Source organism: Cherax quadricarinatus, chromosome 15 (assembly GCF_038502225.1).
Source record: "Cherax quadricarinatus isolate ZL_2023a chromosome 15, ASM3850222v1, whole genome shotgun sequence".
Taxonomy (NCBI): Eukaryota; Metazoa; Arthropoda; class Malacostraca; order Decapoda; family Parastacidae; genus Cherax; species Cherax quadricarinatus.
In genome coordinates this window covers 10,045,816-10,064,726 of record NC_091306.1, presented here as the reverse complement: position 1 = coordinate 10,064,726, position 18,911 = coordinate 10,045,816, and the positions used below count along the sequence as shown (strand labels likewise).

At 42.2% G+C, this 18,911-nt stretch overlaps 1 protein-coding gene across 5 annotated transcripts in view; it reads left to right on the top strand.

Annotated features, from left to right (window-relative positions):
• Window positions 1–18,911, top strand: part of Galphao (G protein alpha o subunit) — a 705,635-nt gene that overhangs the window by 424,493 nt on the left and 262,231 nt on the right. For all 5 annotated transcript variants that reach the window (XM_070085139.1, XM_070085137.1, XM_070085135.1 and 2 more), the window contains one exon: window positions 6,824–6,866. In XM_070085139.1, the coding sequence (XP_069941240.1) occupies window positions 6,824–6,866 (43 nt within the window). The remainder of the gene's footprint in view (window positions 1–6,823; window positions 6,867–18,911) is intronic.

Here is an 18,911-nt window from a genome sequence, read left to right as displayed (position 1 = left end):
TTGTGACTTTACAGAGATGTATTGTGACTTTACAGAGATGTATTGTGACGTTACGATACAGAGATGTATAGTAACGTTATGGTACAGAGATGTATTGTGACTTTACGATACAGAGATGTATAGTAACGTTACGTTACAGAGATGTATTGTGACGTTACGATACAGAGATGTGTTGTGACGTTACGTTACAGAGATGTATTGTGACGTTACGTTACAGAGATGTGTTGTGACGTTACATTACAGAGATGTATTGTGACGTTACGTTACAGAGATGTATAGTAACGTTACGTTACATAGATATATAGTAACGTTACGCTACAGAGATGTATTGTGACGTTACGTTACAGAGATATATAGTAACGTTACGCTACAGAGATGTATTGTGACGTTACGTTACAGAGATATATAGTAACGTTACGTTACAGAGATGTATTGTGACGTTATGTTACAGAGATGTTTTGTGACGTTACGTTACAGAGATGTATAGTGACGTTACATTACAGAGATGTATTGTGACGTTACGTTACAGAGATGTATTGTGACGTTGCGTGACAGATGTAATTTGACATTACGTTATTTTACAAATAGTTAAGTTGGGTGTCGCGTGAGGGTAAATGTGTTGTCTTGTTAGTGGTCATCAATGCCTTGTTAGTGGTCATCAATGCCTTGTTAGTGGTCATCAATGCCTTGTTAGTGGTCATCAGTATTGTCTTGTTAGTGGTCATCAATGTCTTGTTAGTGGTCATCAATATCTTGTTAGTGGTCATCAATGCCTTGTTAGTGGTCATCAGTATCGTCTTGTTAGTGGTCATCAATGTCTTGTTAGTGGTCATCAGTATCGTCTTGTTAGTGGTCATCAATGTCTGTTAATGGTCATCAATGCCTTGTTAGTAGTCATCAATGTCTTGTTAATGGTCATCAATGTCTGTTAATGGTCATCAATGTCTTAGTGGTCATCAATGTCTGTTAATGGTCATCAATGTCTTGTTAGTAGTTATCAATGTCTTGTTAATGGTCATCAATGTCTGTTAATGGTCATCAATGTCTTGTTAGTAGTCATCAATGTCTTGTTAATGGTCATCAATGTCTGTTAATGGTCATCGATGTCTTGTTAGTAGTCATCAATGTCTTGTTAATGGTCATCAATGTCTCTTAATGGTCATCGATGTCTTATTAGTAGTCATCAATGTCTTGTTAATGGTCATCAATGTCTGTTAATGGTCATCGATGTCTGATAATGGTCATCAGTGTCTTGTTAGTAGTCATCAATGTCTTGTTAATGGTCATCAATGTCTGTTAATGGTCATCAATGTCTTGTTAGTAGTCATCAATGTCTTGTTAATGGTCATCAATGTCTGTTAATGGTCATCAATGTCTGTTAATGGTCATCAGTATCTTGTTAATGGGCATAAGTGTCTTGTTAGTGGTCATCAGTGTCTTGTTAGTGGTCATCAGTATCTTGTTAGTGGTCATCAGTGTCTTATTAGTCATCAGTGTCTTGTTAGTGGTCATCAATGTCTTGTTAGTGGTCATCAATGTCTTGTTAGTGGTCATCAGTGTCTTGTTAGTGGTCATCAATGTCTTGTTAGTGGTCATCAATGTCTTGTTAGTGGTCATCAATGTCTTGTTAGTGGTCATCAGTGTCTTGTTAGTGGTCATCAGTGTCCTGTTAGTGGTCATCAATGTCTTGTTAGTGGTCATCAATGTCTTGTTAGTGGTCATCAGTGTCTTGTTAGTGGTCATCAGTGTCTTGTTAGTGGTCATCAATGTCTTGTTAGTGGTCATCAATGTCTTGTTAGTGGTCATCAATGTCTTGTTAGTGGTCATCAGTGTCTTGTTAGTGGTCATCAGTGTCTTGTTAGTGGTCATCAATGTCTTGTTAATGGTCATCAGTGTCTTGTTAGTGTTCATCAATATCTTGTTAGTGGTCATCAATGTCTTGTTAGTGGTCATCAGTGTCTTGTTAGTGGTCATCAGTGTCTTGTTAGTGGTCATCAATGTCTTGTTAGTGGTCATCAATGTCTTGTTAGTGGTCATCAGTGTCTTGTTAGTGGTCATCAATGTCTTGTTAGTGGTCGTCAATGTCTTGTTAGTGGTCATCAATATCTTGTTAGTGGTCATCAATGTCTTGTTAGTGGTCATCAATGTCTTGTTAGTGGTCATCAATGTCTTGTTAGTGGTCATCAGTGTCTTGTTAGTGGCCATCAGTGTCTTGTTAGTGGTCATCAATGTCTTGTTAGTGGTCATTAATGTCTTGTTAGTGGTCATCAATGTCTTGTTAGTGGTCATCAGTGTCTTGTTAGTGGTCATCAATGTCTTGTTAATGGTCATCAGTGTCTTGTTAGTGGTCATCAGTGTCTTGTTAGTGGTCATCAATGTCTTGTTAGTGGTCATCAGTGTCTTGTTAGTGGTCATCAATGTCTTGTTAATGGTCATCAGTGTCTTGTTAGTGGTCATCAGTGTCTTGTTAATGGTCATCAGTATCTTGTTAGTGGTCATCAATGTCTTGTTAGTGGTCATCAGTGTCTTGTTAGTGGTCATCACTGTCTTGTTAATGGTCATCAGTGTCTTGTTAATGGTCATCAGTATCTTGTTAATGGTCATCAGTCTTGTTAATGGTCATCAATGTCTTGTTAGTGGTTATCAATGTCTTGTTAGTGGTCATCAGTGTCTTGTTAGTGGTCATCAGTGTCTTGTTAGTGGTCATCACTGTCTTGTTAATGGTTATCAGTGTCTTGTTAATGGTCATCAGTCTTGTTAATGGTCATCAATGTCTTGTTAGTGGTCATCAATGTCTTGTTAGTGGTCATCAGTGTCTTGTTAGTGGTCATCACTGTCTTGTTAATGGTTATCAGTGTCTTGTTAATGGTCATCAGTCTTGTTAATGGTCATCAATGTCTTGTTAGTGGTTATCAATGTCTTTTTAATGGTCATCAGTGTCTTGTTAATGGTCATCAGTGTCTTGTTAATGGTCATCAATGTCTTGTTAATGGTCATCAATGTCTTGTTAATGGTCATCAATGTCTTGTTAATGGTCATCAATGTCTTGTTAATGGTCATCAATGTCTTGTTAATGGTCATCAGTGTCTTGTTAATGGTCATCAATGTCTTGTTAATGGTCATCAATGTCTTGTTAATGGTCATCAATGTCTTGTTAATGGTCATCAGTGTCTTGTTAATGGTCATCAATGTCTTGTTAATGGTCATCAATGTCTAGTTAATGGTCATCAGTGTCTTGTTAATGGTCATCAGTGTCTTGTTAATGGTCATCAGTGTCTTGTTAATGGTCATCAGTGTCTTGTTAATGGTCATCAATGTCTTGTTAATGGTCATCAATGTCTTGTTAATGGTCATCAATGTCTTGTTAATGGTCATCAGTGTCTTGTTAATGGTCATCAGTGTCTTGTTAATGGTCATCAATGTCTTGTTAATGGTCATCAATGTCTTGTTAATGGTCATCAATGTCTTGTTAATGGTCATCAATGTCTTGTTAATGGTCATCAGTGTCTTGTTAATGGTCATCAGTGTCTTGTTAATGGTCATCAGTGTCTTGTTAATGGTCATCAATGTGGTGTATGTGTGCGTGCGTGTGTGTGTCAGCGCCACTTGGAAACACTTATTACAGTGTTTTTGTTTGGTGGAGCCGGACAAACATGGTCACTACACATGTTTGGTGGAGCCGGACAAACATGGTCACTACACATGTTTGGTGGAGCCGGACAAACATGGTCACTACACATGTTTGGTGGAGCCGGACAAACATGGTCACTACACATGTTTGCTTGTCTTAAACGTTTCCTTGCCTTAAATGAACGTTTCTCGTCTTAATGTTCGTTGACCTCGTCTTGTATCGAACACTTTTGGTCGTGATGTTCGTCTGCTTGTTTTACAATTAACATTTTTAGTCTCATTGAATGTTTGCTTGTCTTACAAAGAAAGTTCTTGTCTTGTTCTTTTGTTTGTCTTAAATAAACGTTTCTTATCTTGCTGTACTTTTGCTCGTCTTAAATGAACATTTTTCTTTATATTGCTGTCCTTTTGTTTGTCTTAAACGTTCCTTATCTTGTACTTTTGTTTGTCTTAAATGAACGTTTATTATCTTAATGTATTGTCATATACGGTGTCGGGAACAAGGGCATAAGGAGAGTAAAGGGAGTACGAGCAGTAATGGCAGGAGAGTGGAGGTCATTGGTGACTCCTTTACACTACACTACGTTCACTATTCTGAACAAATAATGGTTATAATCATAACCATGATTTTTAAAGAGGTGAACCGGTAAGCTAGCTGAAGACCTCGGTCACATGACCAGAAGCTCCTGCTGTGGTTCATCACATGACTATGACCCGCGTCAGGAAACACTTGTCCTCTTACCAGACCAACATTATACCTACCTCACTACCTTGGTCCTACCCACCTCCACTTCAACTCTCACCTCATTTAAAATAATAAAATACAAGTAATGATAGGAACGGTGAATATTTTCTTCCACTCAAATACACTTATTTAATTCTTGTACAGTAATATACTTGGGAACAGGGTTCACTTGTACATCACAGGAGCACCCTGCCTCAGTGCTGACTTGTCACGCCTGGTCCGGGCTAGGCTACAGGAGTAGGAAAACTCTAGTGTGTACACTGAGCTGTCTTTGTACATACCGAGCTGTGTGTGTACATACTGAGTTGTGTATGCGTGTACACTGAGCTGTGTGTGCGTGTGTACACTAAACTATGCGTGTATGTACACGCTGAGCTGTGCGTGCGTGTGTACACATCAAGCTGTGTGTGGTATAGTTGTGTATACACATCGTGTATGTGTACTTACAAAACTGTGTGCGTGTGCAGGTTTTTTTTTAGCCCCTGGACCTGTGCTCAACGATTTGTTACTGCGGGGGTCGAGTCTCAGCTCCCGGCCCAGCATGTTGTGTTACGTTGGTCAATATTGAGGCTTCAGGGCCGCGTCGTCATCATCACCACGTCCTTAATCTCCTCCGCCACGTCCTTAATCTCCTCCGCCACGTCCTTAATCTCCTCCGCCACGTCCTTAGTCTCCTCCACTACGTTCTTAGTCTCCTCCACCACGTTCTTAGTCTCCTCCACCACGTCCTTAATTTCCACCACCACGTCCTGACAAAGAACATTGCATGTTTTGTATTACTCTAGCTGTCACCTGATCAGGTCATCAGACAAGAAGCTTGGTCTGGGACCGAGCTTGGTCATGGACCGGGCCGCAGTCCATGACCCCCAAGAACACCCTCCAGGTACACAGGTAACTAGTGGCGCCTGGTCCCTGGTCCTCGCTGGGGACAGTTGCCACAGATGTCTTGCATTGAATTTCTTTCAGATCTCGTACTAATCTGGTTGCAAATCTTTAAACTTTTAAGAGTTGCTGTAGACTAGATATATATTAGTTTCTGCGCGACCATAGAAAAGTAGCAAGTCACGGAACGGTTGGGGATCGAACCCATGGCTAGTGAGTCCTAAACTAGCTGTGATAGCACACTGATTTGTTGGCAGTCGTGTTATTAAGATTTCATGATTCGGAGAAAGGTATCTCCGTATTGCATAATCCAGCCCCCTGTACCTCAGTGCACGAGACAATCAATCCAAAATCTCTTTCGAAGTTCACTGCATGTGGCAGGATGTGATGAAGAAACATGTAAGCCTGGTGCTCCGGGGTGTCGGTACACTGCCTTACATCGGCTTGGCGCCCGTACTCATTGTGGGGTCTGGCTATGTGGTAAAAATACTGTGTACTTTGATGTAGAGTGTGCAGGTTCCAATTATGCTGTGGACTGAGAGATAATGTTTAATATATATATATATATATATATATATATATATATATATATATATATATATATATATATATATATATATATATATATATATATATATATATATATGAAATGTCGTGCCGAATAGGTAAAACTGGTCAATTAGCTAGAGCTCGTTTAAAATTAAGTCCTTTCTAAAAATTTCTCTTATACATTTACAGAATTTTTTTTCATTGATGTTAATACAGAATTTAATGATTTTGTATTAACATAAATTTTTATATTAACATAAATTAAAAACATGTCTTTAAACGTATAAGAGAAAATTTTAGAAAGTACTTAATTTTAAATGATTTCTTGCTAATTGATCAGTTTTGCCTATTCGGCACGACATGTAATATATATATATATATATATATATATATATATATATATATATATATATATATATATATATATATATATATATATATATATATATATATATATATATATATATATATATATATAATCACGAAATCGTAATGACACGATTGCATATATATATATATATATATATATATATATATATATATATATATATATATATATATATATTCTTTGAATTCGAGATAAGTAGTAACGAATAAACAGAAGAATTGACGGGTGTTCGAACCGTGGTACTGAATAGTAACAGGTCCAGCGCTCTACTACTGGGCTCCGAGGCTTCTAATACGAACGTTTTACAGACAGCATTGTAATGTCATGTCTGCCTCAGAGGCCACCGACTGTGACCCAGTTGTCTTTACCCGCAAAGGTCACAGATGGTGGCCTCTGACGCAGACCAGACACAGCAGTACACTGTCTGTGAAGCCTCGCAGCCCAGTGATAGAGCACTGGACCTGCTACCATTCAGGGCCACGGTTCGAATCCTCGTCCATTTATCTGTTTATTAACAATTTTCTTTATTTTACGTATATTTGCTTTACAATTAATTGGCAGTTGAGTTCATTGTGTGTTTGTAGTGTGTGTCTGTGTGGAGTTCTAACACGTGTTCTCTTATTTTGCAGGCGCGGGAGAATCCGGGAAGAGCACCATCGTGAAGCAGATGAAGTGAGTAGCATTGCCACCACTGTTGAAGTATCTTTAAGCGTGTTAGTCTCTCTTTAAGAGTGTTAGATTATCTTTGAGAGTGTTGGATTATCTTTGAGAGTATTGGAATCTCTTTGAAAGTGTTGGATTCTCTTGAAGAGTGTTGGATACTCTTTAAGAGTGTTGGAGTCTCTTTGAGAGGGAGAAGATCCCGTTGCTTCCCTAAATATGATACTCACTTTTTGAGTGTCTCATGTTTACCTTAAAAGGATTCAGTTCTTCGTTTTTTCGTGTTGTCCCAGACGATATTTGTGTATTGATAAACAAGGTGATTAGTTCTAGGGAATTGAATCTACAAGATAGCTCCCTGGATGCTCTGGATGGGTGCTACATGGTCACTTCCGTAGATGGTGCTACATTGTCACTTCCGTAGATGGTGCTACATGGTCACTTCCGTAGATGGTGCTACATTGTCACTTCCGTAGATGGTGCTACATGGTCACTTCCGTAGATGGTGCTACATGGTCACTTCCGTAGATGGTGCTACATTGTCACTTCCGTAGATGGTGCTACATGGTCACTTCCGTAGATGGTGCTACATGGTCACTTCCGTAGATGGTGCTACATGGTCACTTCCGTAGATGGTGCTACATGGTCACTTCTGTAGATGGTGCTACATGGTCACGTCTGTAGATGGTGCTACATGGTCACTTCTGTAGATGGTGCTACATGGTCACTTCTGTAGATGGTGCTACATGGTCACTTCTGTAGGTGGTGCTACATGGTCACTTCTGTAGATGGTGCTACATGGTCACTTCTGTAGATGGTGCTACATGGTCACTTCTGTAGATGGTGCTACATGGTCACTTCTGTAGATGGTGCTACATGGTCACTTCTGTAGACGGTACTAAATGATCACTTCTGTAGATGGTGCTACATGGTCAATTTTGTAGATGGTGCTACATGGTCACTTCTGTAGATGGTGCTACATGGTCACTTCTGTAGATGGTGCTACATGGTCACTTCTGTAGACGGTACTAAATGATCACTTCTGTAGATGGTGCTACATGGTCACTTCTGTAGATGGTGCTACATGGTCACTTCTGTAGATGGTGCTACATGGTCACTTCTGTAGATGGTGCTACATGGTCATTTCTGTAGACGGTACTAAATGATCACTTCTGTAGATGGTGCTACATGGTCACTTCTGTAGATGGTGCTACATGGTCACTTCTGTAGATGGTGCTACATGGTCACTTCTGTAGACGGTACTAAATGATCGCTTCTGTAGATGGTACTACATGGTCACTTTTGTAGATGGTGCTACATGGTCACTTCTGTAGACGGTACTAAATGATCACTTCTGTAGATGGGGCTACATGGTCACTTCTGTAGATGGTGCTACATGGTCATTTCTGTAGACGGTACTAAATGATCACTTCTGTAGATGGTGCTACATGGTCACTTCTGTAGATGGTGCTACATGGTCACTTCTGTAGATGGTGCTACATGGTCACTTCTGTAGATGGTGCTACATGGTCACTTCTGTAGATGGTGCTACGTGGTCACTTCTGTAGACGGTACTAAATGATCACTTCTGTAGATGGTGCTACATGGTCACTTCTGTAGATGGTGCTACATGATCACTTCTGTAGATGGTGCTACATGGTCACTTCTGTAGATGGTGCTACATTGTCACGTCTGTAGATGGTGCTACATGGTCACTTCTGTAGATGGTGCTACATGGTCTCTTCTGTAGATGGTGCTACATTGTCACGTCTGTAGATGGTGCTACATGGTCACTTCTGTAGATGGTGCTACATGGTCTCTTCTGTAGATGGTGCTACATGGTCTCTTCTGTAGATGGTGCTACATTGTCACGTCTGTAGATGGTGCTACATGGTCACTTCTGTAGATGGTGCTACATGGTCTCTTCTGTAGATGGTGCTACATGGTCTCTTCTGTAGATGGTGCTACATGATCACTTCTGTAGATGGTGCTACATGGTCACTTCTGTAGATGGTGCTACATGGTCACTTCTGTAGATGGTGCTACATGGTCACTTCTGTAGATAAGATAAGATAAAGTTTATTTCTTTTGATTTGCTAAGTATAAAGATAGCCACTATCGTGCCGGGGTATTTTGGGTCCGGTGGTACATAGTCACTTCTGTAGATGATTCTACAAGGACAGTTTTGTAGATTCGGTTACTGGCCTACATGGTGATTCTTGCTTTGTCTCCTCCAGTACCTATGCCAGTTGCCAAGGTGTGAGTGAGTCACATTGCCTTTTTTTGTCCAGCTTTCTCAGTTGTGTTTACCTGATCGTTGTGGTTTTGTAGGAACCTGTAGCCTCACCTTTTCCGGTTTCCGGTACCTGTCTTGTAAAGGTGTTTCTCTTTGTCAGGAAACATGAGTACTCGCCTGTAATAAGCTAATGAAGCTTGCAGCACGGGCACAACGTTTCCACAGTAAAGAAACCTGAATCTTGCACCTATGTTACTCATCAGTATGAAATTCCCCTTATACACATTAATACATCATATTATTAACAGTGTACAATACCGACCAGTTCATGAGTAACAGATTAGATTTTAGGTTTTGCCACCAAAGTGGCTAGTTTATTGTGTATTCCTTATCCGTCCTGTGGATGGTACTGCAAGAGCATATGGATGCACAAAAGGCCTAGTTACGAGGTCTTATCCAAAAGGCCTAGGAACTAGGCCTTTTGGATAAGGAGTGCACAATAAACTAGCCACTTCAGTGGCAAAATCTAAAATCTAATCTGTTACTCATCAAGTGGTCGGTACTGTACACCGTGACGTATTAATGTGTAAAAGGGGAATTTCCTGCTGTGTATTTAGTAAGTGATACAGGAGGGGTTGCTAGGCCTCTGATCCCGGCATTATAGTCACCTTCTCTAACAAGTCATATATTGTGCAGAAACTCCAAAATAAGTACTTTTTATCACGCTCTTTAAACATTACAAGGCCAAGAAGAATTAAGAAATTGGAAGAAAACCCCTAACTCCAAGTTTTTAATTCTCTGCATAATATTCACACCACACATTGCCCTCAAACACGACATCTCTACTGCCTCCTACTAGCTGCATCATTTAAATTCCATGCCTCACACCCATATAACCCTGTTGATACCACTGTACTCTAGTACAAAGTACATAGCCAGATTAATTTTATCTTATCAAGCCTATATTCTGGTGAAGGGCTCTTATTCAGGGAATTCTGAGATCGCATCTAAATGCAGGTTGGTCTTGGGTTGGTCTTGCAGATTGGTCTTACAGGTTGGACCTAGATATTGATGGGTTGGCAGAAGGAGAGCTGACTGACATCTGACAACACTGCTGGTGGTTGCAACAATGCCTTGCATTATGCTTCTGAATTTATCTCCTACAATATGTTGCGCGGCATTCATTACCTACTGCTGGGAGCTGCCTGTCACCCAGAAGGACCTGCCTTGTTTCGTACCTAGTATGTTTAGTTTCCAACTTACTAGGCCTGGTTTTCATCTAGTAGGCTTAGTTTCCAACCTAGTAGTCCTGTTTTTCAACCTAGTAGGCCTAGTTTCCAACCTACTAGGCCTGGTTTTTCAACCTGGTTGGCCTGGTTTTCAACCTAGTAGGTTTGGTTTCAGACTTGGCTCTGGGGAAGTTAATGTTTACTGAGACATTAATTGAAAAGTTAATTACACACTGAATATCAGAAATAACATCTCTCACCTATTTATAATTTTATATCAGTTGTTATTTTTTTAATGTATGATACTTATTAGGTTGTGTATTCTGGCGGAACATTACTGGGGTGGTGGTGAGCTATGGCAGTGGACTTACTGGTCTTACATAGAGTACACAACCTTTACAGCACTATAACATAATGATAATAATAATGATAATAATCTTTATTTTTACAAGTACGTGATACAACGTTTACAGACCATAGCTGACATTAATGATATACTGTATGAAAAGCCCTTTGTAATGCAGATCATTTCGGGCAAATTAATTTTGTCCCCAGGATGCGACTGGCACTTGTCGGCTAACACCCAGGTTTCCTATTTACTGCTAGGTGAACAGGGACAGCAGGTATCTTAAGGAACCCCCCAATGTTTCCAGCTGTGGAGGGGATCGAACCACTGACCTCAGTGCGTTAGCTGAGTGCGCTACCAACCGAGCTACGGGACTATCTACTCTCTACCATTATCTGCAACAATAGATATTGTCTTTTTGTTATTTATTTTTAAAATACCTGTGTTAAGGCATCATCATGCAGTATCCTGACTCTGCAACTGCACACAGAATGTAACAGCCTGTGTTCGGGTACGTAGACAGACTTCGTTCATGGAACCCAGGGAGAATGGCTAATCTGACCAGTTAATCCCATCTTTTGGCCCATTTATGCTACGCCTTTTTTGTTTGTTTAGCATATACAATCACAATATAATGTTAATTTCACTCGAAAAATATATTGGAGATATCTTTATTCTTCAACTTGCAGGAGAGAAAGATGCTCCTGGTAGCTCATTCAGCCGTCCACAATGCTGGTCACACTGCTCAACAACTAATGCGGTTCCGGTGTAGAGAGTTGCTGAGAGATTCGAGGAAATTTGCAGGAGGTTGTCTGTGGGTTATCTGTAGTCAGTTTTTGGAGGGTCACTTCCCTCTGAGGCCCGGTTCCAGGCTAGGTATTCTGGTTGCTGGCCTGATCGACCAGGTTGTTGGTACCAACCACACAGACCAACGTATGCACTCAAGGAACTTATCAAAGTCCCTCTTCAAGGCAGCTGAGAGATTTTTGGTAGTACCCCCTACGCAGGAAGAGAGGGGGATAAAAGGTGTTGGTGAGGGAGGAGTAGAGGAAGCTTGCTGAGTAATGTACCTCAGTGGCTTGATATACACACAGTCTGAAACGGAGGATACACCTGAGTATTGGTCAATAAGTAGGAACGTTGTGGCCTCGTTGTGTGGTAGTTTGAACAGATGCAAGCTTAATATCAGAATCAAATATATGGAAGGCCAAGAAGGGAACTCTTAGCGGAAGTAAAGTTAGCAGTCATACCATCCTTTTTTTGCCGAGTTAATAAAATTAGGAGACGAGACCAGGCTGCTCTCCCAGCAGTTAAATTTAATAGTTAAGACACACGGTACGCGACTGTAACACAAGCTACTGTGTACCATAGTTGTGTTGATGTAGTGTACCATACTTGTGTTACTGTAGTGTACCATAGTTGTGTTACTGTAGTGTACCATGGGTACCTGGCTAGCACAGTATGCTGTAGTGAAGCGAGGAGCATGTGGTACCGTTGATTACGCTAGTGAGGCAATAACATGAGCAGGTGTTGGACCTAAATATGTGCACCTGTAGCCACAAGTGTGCAGAGGTGCGTGTGAGGGTGAGTGAGGCTAGTAGCAGGTGAAGTGTGAGGCTCACAGCTGTAAGGTGAGGATAGAGGGCGGGTGCAGGTGTGAGGTGAGAATAGAGGGCGGAGGCAGGTTTGGATTTCTTGAAGTATATTTCCCAGGCCTCCCGGGGTGGGTGGGTCCCAGACTGGAGGCAGTTTGCCTGGTGATCGTTACGGGGATCACAGTAGGTCTGCCTACTGTTTGAAACGGCTTGATTAGTCAGACAGTCGGTGTCTGCTACACGGGTGTGCGGGCGTGTGGGCGTGTGGGCGCGGGGGTGATCAATAGCCAGGGCCAGGTGAAGGCGAGACCCCTTGAATGTCAGGACAATAATAGCGGCATCCATGAACCTCAGAGACCTTGCAAGACAGTCACCCACCCTCCCTTACCCACCACCACCACTACCCTCCCTCATCCACTACCCTCACCCACCACCACCACTACCCTCCCTCATCCACTACCCTCACCCACCACCACCGCCCTCCCTCACCCACCTCCCTCACCCATCATCGTAGTGTCATATTAGTCTCGTTTATTCGTTTACCAGTGGTGTGATAAATAGATTATTATGTTGAATTTGTCATATCAGTTGCCTGAAAAGTTGTGGGCGTCTTCCACCATGTTTACCAGCGTCCCCTCTAATGGACGCTGGTAGAGCTGTTTAAAAGCGTCCCCTCTAGTGGACGCTGGTAGAACTGTTTACCAGTGTCGCCTCTAGTAGACCCTGGTAGAACTGTTTACCAACGTGCCCTCTAGTGGATGCTGGTAGAACTGTTTACCAGCGTCCCCTCTAGTGGATGCTGGTATAGCTGTTTACCAGCGTCCCCTCTAGTAGACCCTGGTAGAACTGTTTACCAACGTGCCCTCTAGTGGACGCTGGTAGAACTGTTTACCAACGTGCCCTTTAGTGGATGCTGGTAGAACTGTTTACCAGCGTCCCCTCTAGTAGACCCTGGTAGAACTGTTTACCAGCGTCCCCTCTAGTAGACCCTGGTAGAACTGTTTACCAACGTGCCCTCTAGTGGACGCTGGTAGAACTGTTTACCAACGTGCCCTTTAGTGGATGCTGGTAGAACTGTTAACCAGCGTCCCCTCTAGTGGACGCTGGTAGAACTGTTTACCAGCGTCCTCTCTAGTAGACCCTGGTAGAACTGTTTACCAGCGTCCCCTCTAGTAGACGCTGGTAGAACTGTTTACCAGCGTCCCCTCTAGTAGACGCTGGTAGAACTGTTTACCAGCATCCCCTCTAGTAGACGCTGGTAGAACTGTTTACTAGCGTCCCCTCTAGTGGACGCTGATGTGACTGTTTACCAGCGTCCCCTCTAGTAGACCCTGGTAGAACTGTTTACCAGCGTGCCCTCTAGTGGATGCTGGTAGAACTGTTTACCAACGTGCCCTCTAGTAGACGCTGGTAGAACTGTTTACCAGCGTCCCCTCTAGTGGACGCTGATGTGACTGTTTACCAGCGTCCCCTCTAGTAGACCCTGGTAGAACTGTTTACCAGAGTCCCCTCTAGTAGACGCTTGTAGAACTGTTTACCAACGTGCCCTCTAGTGGACGCTGATAGAACTGTTTACCAGAGTCCCCTCTAGTGGATGCTGATGTGACTGTTTACCAGAGTCCCCTCTAGTGGGCGCTGATGTGACTGTTTACCAGAGTCCCCTCTAGTGGACGCTGATAGAACTGTTTACCAGAGTCCCCTCTAGTGGACGCTGATGTGACTGTTTACCAGAGTCCCCTCTAGTGGACGCTGGTAGAACTGTTTACCAGCGTCTCCTCTAGTGGACGCTGATAGAAGTGTTCACCAGCTTCCCCTCTAGTGGACGCTGATGTAACTGTTTACCAGGGTCTCCTCTAGTGGACGCTGATGTAAATGCTTGCCAGAGTCCTCTCTAGTGGACGCTAGTGTAACTGAATGTTCATTTTCATGTTCTCATTGTTAAGACTAGTGTATTAGTGTCTCCCATGCTACTCTCCCATGCTACTCTCCCCTGGCAGTCATGTATAACTGCGGTGTGTAAGACTAGTGTATCAGTGTCTCCCATGCTACTCTCCCCTGGCAGTCATGTATAACTGCGGTGTGTTTCATGTAGTGCAGTTTAAGGCATTATAAACATTGCCTTTTATTGAGATGTGTAAAAATATTCCAGCAGTTGAAGTTCTCTGACATACTCCACATCTGCAGGGTTGTCTGCCTTCAATGTTGCACAGAATGATAACTTTCAGAGGGAGAGATATAAGGGTAATTATGATAATGTTCAGTCACATCTGATTTTACATCTGGAATATTGTTCAGTGCTGACAGCACCGTTCAAGGCAGCAGGGATGTCACACCTGGAAAATGTACAAAGATCGTTTTTTACCCGCATAAAATCAAGCATGTGAACTAATGGGAATGACTCGAGCACTTGGAATGTTCTCTCTGGAGAGAGAATGAGAGAGAAACCTAATACACCTGGAAGATACTGGAGGACCAGGACCCAAATCTACACACTACCATAACAACGTATAACACTGAAGTGAAAGATATTGGAGGAAATGTAGAATAAATCCATTGAAAAGTAGAGTTAATATGGGTACAATAAGAGAACACTGTGCCATCATCCGTGGTCCAAGACTATGCACCATACCACCAACATATATCAGAGATACTACCGCAAAAAGTATAGAAGTCTTCAAGAAGAAACTGAATGACTACCTCCGCCAAGTGTCGGGTCAATCAGCCTGCGATGTCAGTTTGGGCCAACAGCCTGGTTGAACAGGAACTCCAAAGTAAGCTTAACCAAAGGTCAGACTGGTACGGCAGGAAGACCATCGAAGTCGGTCACAGGTATTCCTCCTAGAGAGTACGAGTATTTCATAGATGTATTCTTGGCTAGGCATCTTTTGTTTTGAAGGTTCTTGTTATCCAGGCTGTCATTGTATTACAGTTATGGTGATAAAAATAATGAGTGTTTCTTCAACACAAGATCTCTCCACTTGATCACACTGAAACTTTTCTAAAGTTCCAACAAGTGTTTTCATTGTATTGTATCCACGTTGGACAACATATAGTTTTCTGTGGTCCACTGGGAGACTTGATTTATATCAGTTGGAAGATTTGCTGTGTCCTCGATGGATGTTACACTCATACACATTCTAGTATTGACTGTTGTGTGTCGTTGGATGCCAGTCTCGTACAACAGTGAAGCAGTGACTGTCAAGTATGATTATGACGCTTTGTGTATGTATTGTGTCTACTACATGAGAGAACTGGGTGTAGAGGCATAATACCCACAGCTGTGGGTTAAACAAGCTCTTTTGGGACAACGTTTCTCTTAAAGTTCTACCAAGCTGTGTGAAACGTCTCAGTTAAAGCCTCTTCTGCGTACCATGTGTTTTTATCCATAGGAGAGTAGGGGCGAGTACTGGGCCAGTTACTGGTACTTCGTTGCCTTGTTTCTGCTTGGCTCTGATTTGTAATGGGCTCAAGTTGGAGAAATTTAGATTTAGAAAGGATATGGGAAAGTACTGATCTTGAAATAAGAGTAATCGATGAGTGGAATAGTCTACCTAGTAGGGTCATTGAAGCTAAAACCTTGGGTAGCTTCGAATATAAGTTAGATGAGTGAGAGGGGTTGGATTTGGGTGGGATTTGCACCTGAGTTAATAAGGTTATCAAATCTTATTTCTTGGGTAACATTGATAATGGGTTGGGCGAATATTTTTTAGTGAAGTTTGGGTTCGACAAGGACCTGCCAAGTATGGGCCAGTAGGCCTGCTTCAGTGTTCCTCATTCCTTACGTTCTGTGTTAAGGTCATTCAACCCCAGATGTGCTGGAGGCTCGGTCATTCTTCCGTCAATCTCCACGGTCTCTGACCAGTTTGCCGCGCCGGCGATTGCAAGAACAAATAGAAGAAGGGGGGAGGGGAGCGAGCACGGGACGGTGTTGCCAGCGGTAAAACCAGAATTAACAACAACAGCAGTAGTAGCCTGGCTGAGGGTATCCTGTTGAGTACACCGGATCTGTCCTCCTACGGTAATTCCCAGGCATAGCGACATTTAAAATTATTTTGGTTATCAAGGTTCTAATTATCGCTGCAACGTCCAGTTAAAACAGAGCATCTAGGTCACAGATGGATGCTGACGCCGTGTGATTTCTGCCCAGTGATCTGAATGTTAAAGTGAAGAGCTTCAACCAAGCTAGGGTAAACGGCGGGAGTACTACACTATTACAAACTCAGGTAATCAAGGCCTGTTAACCTGGTCATAAAAGGGATCTTGGAGCGAAATAAACACAGCTGAAATCTTTGAACTGTATTTTCCTTCACCAAGTATAAACAGAAATATGTACACTACAGCAAATATATAAGTGCATGCCACGGTAATCAAGGCAAAACAGCAGCCAGAGACAAGAGACAACCGTGCTTCATCCAGCAGCCGAATGAATCTGACAAGGGTGAAAACGTGAGTGGTAACCACATCACCTTCACAGTTGCCAGACCCACATTATGATTGGCTGAACCTAGGTGCTGATCTGACGATGGGGCCCCCTGAATCGTCAGACCTTTAGTGCCTGATTCGCTAGTTGGGGAGGTAGCATATGTGAAAATGAGAACATGCTCCGAATAAAGGTTACGTACTCTTTGCGTGCCACACAAACACTACAAAAAACTAAAAAACTACAAAATGCTGTAAAACACTTCAAGACAGTACAGAAACAACAAACATAGTACAAAAAGCACTAAAACACTACACAACAAAAACACTAAAACACCATAAGACAGCAAAAAAACACTTCAAAACATCACAAAAACAGCAAAAAAACATTTCAGAAACACTATGAAAACACAATAAAACACTACCAAAAATTACACTACATGTAATAATTATGTAGGGCGAAGTGTTCGTACTCAACATATATCGGAGCTGAGAATTGTATGGCGATCCAGGGATCAAGTGTGTTTAAAACTGTCTAGTTGGCAGTTTGTTGAGGCTGGTTAGGGAGGTGATTGAGGTGGACCTCGTTAGGCCTTAAAGTGTACCAGGGAATTAGTGTAGGTCAGGTAAATGACCAGTTGGCTTTCAGTAGGGAAGGTGAAAGAATGTGCTTTTTGTTAAGGAAGGTGAGTGAAAGAATGGGTAGGTCATAGAGAAGGTGAGGAAGAAAATGTGTCGTGGTGGTCTGGACCACCAGGTCTGGTGTTGTGGTCTAGACTTTTCATACTTCTTAACCTTTACAAGCAGTTCAATCTCCTACTCCCTCCGACCAATCAGCGTCGAGCTTATAAATAATATCTTGTATCTCACCCTCCGAGCGTTTCCTGTACTTCGACCAATCCCCAACAACGTCGCGAGGAGAATGGTGGACTAGATAACGAAAAACTTCAAAACAAGAATTGCCAAGCCAGTGATGGTACTCTTCAGACAAACAAATGCTGCATAATGCAGTCCGAGTGTAGCTTGCAGAGTATTGAGGGCTTGGTGAAGGTCAGCCAGGGAAAATCACTTCTCCAACATATCTTACAGAACAGAGGGTCTGGAGAAGGTCAGCCGGAGATCACTTCTCCAACACATCTTACACAAGAACAAGAATGATAGAAAACCGTGCCTATAATAGCGACTACCTCCGTACCTTCTTCTAGTCTAACTGGGTCTCCTTCACCTGCTCCTCAGTATCTCGCCGTAGCATACTTTTGTTCTTCCTCTTCCTCCTCGTACTCTTCCTTTTTCCTCCTTTATCTCTTCGATCTCCTCGTTCTGTTCTTCTTCCTCCTCCTCTTATTTCGTCTTCTACACAAGCCTCCGGACAATAGCTAAATATAAACATTGACGTCACTCAGCCTTTAGTCTTTCACTCTAAAATTAAATGTTACCCCTGACATTTGTTTAAAAACCCTTTCACCAGGTTTTTAAGATTTTCTTCGTACGTTGCAGTTTTTCTTGATCACCGTCCCCTCAAGGGAGGTTCCTTGATGCTGGTGAAGGGCTCTTGATCTACGGAATTGGATCTGTGCTCCAGTTCCCTGAATTGAGCCTGAATGCCTCCCATCCCCCCCCCACATGCGCTGTATAATCCTGCGGGTTTAGCGCGCCCCCATGATTATGATAATAATCTTGATCACCGTCTTCGATATAAAGTTCGAATGTTTTTTTGTTTGCATTTTCAATAAAGAACGTTTTTACAATCAGTATTTTTAACACAGCACGTGATCACTTTAACAGTTTGCACTTATAAATTTATAATGTTTCACAACGGATGTAGAAATTGGGAATAAGAGCTAGGCGAGGTTTGAAATTTTAATGAGTTTGTTATCCAGTGATGACACAGTGAGTCTCCAGGTGAATGTCTCATCAGTGATGACACAGTGAGTCTCCAGGTGATTGTCTTATCAGTGATGACACAGTGAGTCTCCAGGTGATTGTCTCATCAGTGATGACACTGTGAGTCTCCAGGTGATTGTCTTATCAGTGATGACACAGTGAGTCTCCAGGTGATTGTCTCATCAGTGATAACACAGTGAGTCTCCAGGTGATTGTCTCATCAGTGATAACACAGTGAGTCTCCAAGTGAATGTCTCATCAGTGATGACACAGTGAGTCTCCAGGTGAATGTCTCATCAGTGATGACACAGTGAGTCTCCAGGTGAATGTTTCATCATCATCAGTGAT